Source organism: Rhipicephalus sanguineus, chromosome 1 (assembly GCF_013339695.2).
Source record: "Rhipicephalus sanguineus isolate Rsan-2018 chromosome 1, BIME_Rsan_1.4, whole genome shotgun sequence".
Classification (NCBI taxonomy): Eukaryota; Metazoa; Arthropoda; class Arachnida; order Ixodida; family Ixodidae; genus Rhipicephalus; species Rhipicephalus sanguineus.
The window spans coordinates 289,318,276-289,326,072 of NC_051176.1; the positions used below are offsets into that span (position 1 = coordinate 289,318,276).

The following is a 7,797-nucleotide window of genomic DNA, read 5'->3' on the forward strand; positions in this document are numbered from 1 at the left end:
AAGCTCGATCGCCCACCGCGGTGGCTCGGGTCAAGAAAGCGGCGCCCCGTTACAAATGCCTAAGGGCGGACAGATTTCATTATTAAAAGGGCGGAAGGGGAGGGCCCATCGACCCGGCGGCGGTGCGTGCTGGTACCGCACGCCGAGGAGAGCGAAGACACTCGACGCTAATAGGATTCATCGAAAAGGTATCTGCGACGTCAATCACCCGTCGGCGGTTACCTGCGCCCTCTTCCCGCGCACCGCACCCTTCGTGGAAACAATTAGCACAAGGCCGAACTGGGCGCAGCAGTTGGTCATAATTTGACCGCAGGGCCCGCCGAGCCCAGCGTCGCCGGGTGGCAAAGGGAGGATGCCCGGGACGACAGCTTCATTACGGCAACGCCGGCGGCCGAACGGCGCGCACAGACTCTGATGAAGTGCGCCCCTTGTCTCCTCCGATTGAGCCGTCACCTGGCCACTGGGTCAGCGCGGCGGCGCTCCCCAAATTAGCTGGCTGCGTCCCCGCTCAAAGCGGCGGGCAATTGCCGGAATGGCCTCCTTCGCCGAACGGGGGAGGAAACGGGCTCATTAGGGCGACCCCCCATTGCGGGCGGAGCCTCCTTTGAGGTGGGCGGAGCCTCCGTCGGAGCGGTCCAATGGGAGGAGCGCGCGGCAGCCCGCGCACGCGTGGCGCGGCGCCCGGCATCGCGCGCGGCGGAGTCCCGCGTTTCCAGTCGGAGCATCGGTATAGACGTGCGGCCAGACATGACGGGTCTGCAGCCGGCCAAGAAGCTGACGCCGTTCTCGGTGGAGGCCCTGCTGGCCGACGTGGTGACCAGCGGGCCCAGGGACGTGCAGGAGGCTCAAGTGACCAGCTCGTCGAGCAACGTGGAGCCGGACTTGTGCCTGCCGCCCGAGCAAGCGCTCCACTGGGGAGCCGCCTGGTTCACGCGATCCTCCCCCGCTCCCGGTCATCTCGGTGAGTGTGCGCGTATTTGTAGCGGTTTACCGACGGAGGCTGCGGGGTCGCGGCTAGTCTGATCGGCAGTAACCCCGCAGCCTCCAGTGACTGGACCGCGCGTTTTCACAATGCGCCTGTTGTAGTCCAACCGCGTTCTCGATCGTGACAGCGCCGTCCACGACTGCGTCTAGCTTTACAGATTGAAACAAGTGCATTCTAGCAGTGGCATGTATCCACGATTCATGCAGTGTAAGTTGAGATGCCGTGACACGGAACCACTTAATCTGCAACTTTTTGTGGCAGCATTTTGATCGCCTAGATGGCACCATCACATAGTTGTCATGAATTTACTAAGCGGAACCTTTGTTGTCAGATCAGAAGTAGGAACTGCAGTGAGATGTCGGACAGCCTGGGAGGCTTGTGGAGTGACGAGACGTGTCCCTTGCAGAGACCCCCGGAGGGCCCTGCAAGCTTCCGGCGCCGGTCAAGTGCCAGCTGCGCAAGCACAAGTCCAACCGCAAGCCGCGCACGCCGTTCACGACGCAGCAGCTGCTCTCGCTGGAGCGCAAGTTCCGCGCCAAGCAGTACCTGTCCATCGCCGAGCGCGCAGAGTTCTCCTCGTCGCTGAGCCTGACGGAGACGCAGGTCAAGATTTGGTTCCAGAACCGGCGTGCCAAGGAGAAGCGGCTCAAGGAGGCCGAGATCGAGCGGCTGCGCATGGCCGCGCGGCCCCCCGTGCTGCCCTTCTTCGGACCGTTCGGCGCGCTGTGCTCGGCGCCCGGCGCTGCGCTCCACGCGCCTGTGTTCGCGCCAGCCATGTTCGCGCCACCGCCGCCTGCCGAGCGACAGCCGCCGCCGTAGCCACCAGCGGAAGACTGCCACCTGTAAATTGTAAATATCTGTACATAGCCCGGACCAGAGCGCCCATTAAATTATTTTCCTAAGAGCCTCCTGCTCCTCGTACTGATATATAGCGCACTCTGAGCATTGCGTCCCACAGCGAACAGCCCTCGCGTGACTTACAAATTGAAGACTGCAGCGCGACTGAGACGAATACAAAAGACACATACGAACGCTGACGAACTGTGGCCTTGTTAGTCAGCACATCTCTGTGTCTTTTTCATCCGTCTCTGTCACGCTGGATGTAAGCAGGTGTGCACTATCCAACTCGAAAGTGCAGGTCACTTCGAAGGGAAACCGTTTATGCATATGGGCAAACAGTTGCATCGGCAATTGCAGGAGGTTAACGGAAACGGCTGTCACCGGGGCTTTTTCGTGCACACGGTTTCGTATGAATATCATGTATACAGCCAAAGATTGCGAGGGACGTTACAGGTGTGGGACCTCTTTGCTCGTGTGCTCTTGGGTGTAGAGCTTACGTGCCTTGTTTCGGTGACGGTCCCCATGGTTCTTCACCGGCGTATGCGCTCGAGCGCTGCACGGCCAGACCGAGCCAGGGAGCCGATGCCGAATGCACGCGACTGTATACTCCACTCATTGCGAATACAACGGTGCACGCGTGTGTTACCTATACTGCTGTCGCGCAAGGGTATACGTGTGCCACAGCCGCTCAAGTCGCTATTCGCTCAGTGATTGACATGTTTGAAAAACGAGCGGCAGCGCGTGAGCTTGTACTAGTACAGTTTTAGGGTATTTTTTTTTAATATTTCTAGTTTTAATTGAAATCCCTTATTTTTCCTATGATTTGCAAAAAATTGCGCGTGTTTGAGTGTCATTGTGTTAGGGCATATTAGAGAGGGAGTGAGACAGCTCATCAATCCTCGAATGTTCGTGAGAAAATCGAAGGCGATTATCAAACTAAGAAATATCAGACTTACCGTGCATGCTTCCTGAACTCTCGTATACAAGAACTCGCACAAAACGACCATCGTTTTGTACTCTGCGAGAAATGAATCACGGGAGTTTTTACTCGTTCGCATTTTCGTATATGTGAAATACCTACCTTGGTAAAGAAATTTCTTACAATTATAAAACTTTTTAATTGAGGCAGTGATAATACTGCAGGTTTTGCACGCATTCGTGAACTATCATTATGTAAAATTCCTCGCGTCTTACAATTACACACCGCTGCACTATGCATGGCTTGCTGATTTCTTCTGTAACGACACGCATATTACTTGTTAGATGAAGTTCACTGTGCCAGCGTTTATGAATGTATCGGGTCCCTTTTAACTTATTTCATACATAAGACGGTGTTATAATGCAGCTTCGTGCATACCGATTGCAGGTAAAAGGCACATGAATACATGAATCGCTCCTCAAAGGAGCGTTTGTCACACGTTTTCCCACTTAACAGGTTCGACACGAAGCGGTCGACGTTACTGATGCAGTTGAACATTCATCGTGTGTTGACAATACCATTTGCGTGGAAGTTTGGTGCTTCAAAGGAATCTAAGAAGCTAATGCCGGAAGCAGTCAAGAATGCTTATTGAGTGTTCTCTTTTTTAATCTGATTGCACTTAGCTGAAACTTTTTTCATTAAATCTTATGAAACAACAAAATGTTGGCCGCTTTTCATAAAGAGATTCGGTTACAGCATATAGTACGGTTTTTATTCCACGACCTAAAACCCGGTGCCTAAAACTCGGGAGCAGTACAGGTTGCTATCGCGTGTGTTGAAAACGCGGCCAACAATCAGCGCGCGTCTCACTTCAATAGAGCGGAACGTCCAACAGGCGCAGCTATAGGTGTTCATCCAATCATTGATGAGAGGCTTATTTCGTGGATTGCTCGAGACTATATTTTCATTGCACTTAAGAAAGTCCATCCGGTAAATTAGTACACAATAAAAAAATTTATCAACGCGTCTTTTAGTTTTTAAAGGCATTGCATGCAGCCGTTGAACGTTATCGCGTCTATTCCAATGATAAACTTGCTTTCGATTTGTTTGGTTCCACTGTACAAATGTTGCAAGTGGACTGTGGGATGTACGCGATAGTTGCGGGTTTCACAACATGGATTGCTGCGCGTGAATATATGTCGGTATATATACGCGTCCGCTTCATATAACAGAGCCGCCGATGCCTGCAGTCAAACCCACAAAACGGCAGCTGAGCTATGCACCTCGGCGGTTGCAGAAAGTGCTGCTTATTGGTTAAGTGATTTGTAACAGGTTTGGTGCCAAACGTACACACATACATCCGAATACCGTATACCTTGCGTCGCAAATGAGCTATGCATCTGATGACGAATGAAATAAATACCACGAACCATATAGGTTGAAATTTATGAGTGCTTCCAGTGATTGTGAATTCAAGACGAAGGCCAACAACGTGTCTTTTTTAGCATTCTTTTTGTCAGAAGAAATAGCGTTTACATATTGTGAAGTCTTCTATATTATATATATATATATATATATATATATATATATAAAGAGAGAGAGAGAGAGGATGCGATGGGTATACAGTAACATTCAGTGGCTCATCTCTCATTACACCGATTCTTTCAGTGTAGCTCAATACTGACAGGTATCGCACATATATATAGCCGTACTTTCGTTGAATCAATTAGTTACGAGTATCGCGAAAACAAGCGATTGTGATACTCGGAATTCACCAACATAATTTTGCATTAATATATTGTGTGCGATATGACCGTGGTACATATTGTCGCGACCTCTTCGTCAAGCTCTACAATATCCACCTATATAACATGTATGATAAAAATCGCCTTCGGGCCTTCAGGTAAACCTTGACATTCCCAGGTAGCTCTGCTGATTCAGCCCCATGGAGGGACTGAATTCACGAAGCGTTTGTAAGTGCTCTTCGTCATGGACTATAGCTGCCGCCAATCATGTCAGACATAAATTGGCTACCGCGGCTCCCGCGAACAGTTTTGGCGCAGGAACTGAGGGTTTTGTGAACACGGGCGCAGGGACCCAACTCGCAAAGCTCGTCGCTTGTAAATGGCCAAATCGCCTTTACTATATGATATGTCTAGCATCAGGATTGGATGAAATTTGTTCTTTCGAACAGAATGATTTTTCGTGAATGTGGCACGAATTTACAAATCTTGTCGCTCGTTAAGGGTTGTTTACAATTGGCTGGTATAATAATGCAGTATTACAATTCGCAGAAATTTTCTCTTAAAAAAGTTATAGCAATAAGAGTTCTTTTTGAATACATGCCCAACGGCTTTCCTTCTCACTGCCCTGAAATGAAGAGTAATTTTTACCATCAGGACGGTATAAATATTGTAGCAAATGTGGGCTCGGTGAGTGAGGTTACTGCATTAATGTTTGTTGGAATCTCTTTTTGAACGGAGTGATTTCCTTTCATATTGGAGTATGTAATCACTGCAGTGGACGCCTTCCCACAACGAGTAAACTATAGTAGAAGGGCAGCGACAAGGCTGCAGCCTCGAGATTGGCATAGAGTGAGCAAGGTTAGCTATAATAGCGTATATACGGCCGGAAGTGCTAACTCAAGTACATAAACGAAATGCCTTCTGCGGTGTATTGCACGTTGACTGTATATGTACGTACACTGAGACTCCGCAAAATAACAACGAACCTAAATATACTATACACACACATCCCGGCGCTTAGTTCGCACTTTCCACACGCGCGGATACAATGTATTACGGTTCAGAGCACCGCATGATGACTTTTTTACGTTTGGGACAGAATGAGCGGGACTCCTTTATGTTGCGCACTTTCTTCTTCAGCACGCTTGCCTTGAACAGAGTTTTGCCGAGACGCGCGGTGCGGGGAAATGGGAAGCTTATCAACTGTGTTTCCGGAACGCTTGCTTAATAGCCGGCCGGGACGATATATCTTCCCTGAATTGAGCTAAACTGGCTCGCCGAGAGAGCCGTTAGTGGGCCCATCGATTATTTTGTTGACTACATCGGGGCAGATGGAAATGAACCGTGAAGTCTGGCGCACGAGGTGGAAGGATGGGCGAAAACGGCGCTTCTTGAAATCCAGCCTCGACTGGCGCGCGCGCGCATCGAGTGAAAAGATAAAAAAAATAATTATAAAAAGGAGAGGAGAGGTGGGACCTAATTGAAAGCGAACACGGTCGGTTCGTGAATTGTCGGACAAGTTTCTGAGTCGCTCGTCCACTGCGTCCTTGCCGCGATTCCGCTTGCAGTTTGCGACACTTTATTTCGTCCTCCCTTCGCTTACCCCGTGTTTCCAGATCATGGTTAATAATAGTTGGCACCTTAGGCAACATTATCGGTAACAGTCAGTTTGGAAATTCTTTCTTTTCTTCTTTTTTTCAAAAAAAAAAAAGCCCTATATTTTGTTAGTGCAGACACTGGCAGCATCGAAGGGTCATGGGAACAAAGGTAACGCACACCGCGCTTGTATATCGAGTACAACATCAAATCATGAAAAAAACAAGGAACCAGGTGAAGTGCTTCAGAGCGACCGCTCGAGGCGTTTTATGTATCCGCTTTTCTCGCTATGTATACATACTCCATCTGTCAACCTCTATATGCATCCGAACTTCTGCGTCTTTGAGCGTATCTATCTATCTATCTATCTATCTATCTATCTATCTATCTATCTATCTATCTATCTATCTATCTATCTATCTATCTATCTATCTATCTATCTATCTATCTATCTATCTATCTATCTATCTATCTATCTATCTATCTATCTATCTATCTATCTATCTATCTATCTATCTATCTATCTATCTATCTATCTATCTATCTATCTATCTATCTATCTATCTATCTATCTATCTACGATTTTGTGATCTGCTGGCCGTTTTTTTTTTCTCGCACTATGCAATTAGACACATTGACAAAGAGTAAACCTTCCACAATGCATTGTAACACCATATTAGACGTGCGATTCGAACGAAATGGAATTAATTTTTATTTCTTCCATTCAAGAGAGGGGACGTAGGGCAAAAAAAAAACTGCGTTATGCAGATTGAGGTTGGTCACATGAGAGAGAGAGAGAGAGAGAGCGTACAACTGTGCAGACGCTGATGTTGCCCCGAGCCTTTCGGCTACTCCCACGCGGGGACCGGTAGGTCTAGCCTAACGGCCCTGTCACGGGCGCAGACTGCTGTCATGTGGCCAGGCTTCAAGACCAAATCCTGGTCACATGACAGTAGTCGGCGAGCATCGCTGTGACAGTCCGATGCATTTCTACGCATCTCAAGATCACATAAACAGTCAAAACTAAATAACACTTAATGCCCAACTGATGAAAACTCTTTAGAAATACTGAAACCGCTTTTCGGATTTTTAGCGCCATTACAAGATTACTGAAAAAATAGGCCAAGTAAAAAAAAAAAACTGTTAGGCAGGTATCGACAGTCAGTATATACTTGTCAAAGCGCGTATTTTTAATTTCTATCTCCTAATTGTACTCAAGTAGGTGAAGAACGGAAAGCAAAATTTCAAGAGATGTTTCGTGAAATGAGACGTTATTCTGCTCAAGGATATTAACATAACATGGTGAGATGAAAGTTAACGATTGTACACGGTGTGGCAAAGAGTATAATGACCAGGGGGCAAATTCGCAAACCTGCATTTTGCCATTGGTCGGTCACCTTTGCACATGTTATGTCCAGCACGATGATTCGCTGTAATTTTCTCTTACGAACAACTGTACCGTAAGAAGGTGTGGCGAATACGAGTCCAGGTGGCGTGACGAGTCGACGTACTACGTTATACACGGGTGACTAAGCAATCAGCTTAAGTACAGACATGAGAGTATTACTAGTTTGAACAGCAGCCTTCTATATGGAAGATATTTTGATAACATACAGCGCAGTTATTTCAGGGCCCGTATTCACAAAAAAGAAAAAAAAAAAAGAACGTCTTAAGTTATAATTATCCATAAGAGAAAATTTCAGCTAATGCTG

At 47.7% G+C, this 7,797-nt stretch overlaps 1 protein-coding gene across 1 annotated transcript; it reads left to right on the plus strand.

The window, feature by feature from the left end:
• The first annotated feature begins 633 nt into the window (after positions 1-633).
• LOC119388285 (homeobox protein MSX-2-like) lies at positions 634-1,889 on the plus strand. The gene is made up of 2 exons (XM_037655975.2): positions 634-961; positions 1,392-1,889. The coding sequence occupies exons 1-2, from the start codon at positions 748-750 to the stop codon at positions 1,802-1,804; spliced, it is 627 nt and encodes a 208-aa protein (XP_037511903.1). The 5' UTR covers positions 634-747; the 3' UTR covers positions 1,805-1,889.
• The last annotated feature ends 5,908 nt before the right edge of the window (positions 1,890-7,797 follow it).

Bases quoted from the DNA above. Each gene is read 5' to 3' on its own strand.
- LOC119388285 (XM_037655975.2), top strand. From the start codon at position 748: ATGACGGGTCTGCAGCCGGCCAAGAAGCTGACGCCGTTCTCGGTGGAG. The intron at 962-1,391 runs GTGAGTGTGCGC...TGTCCCTTGCAG, and splicing joins CCCCGCTCCCGGTCATCTCG to AGACCCCCGGAGGGCCCTGC.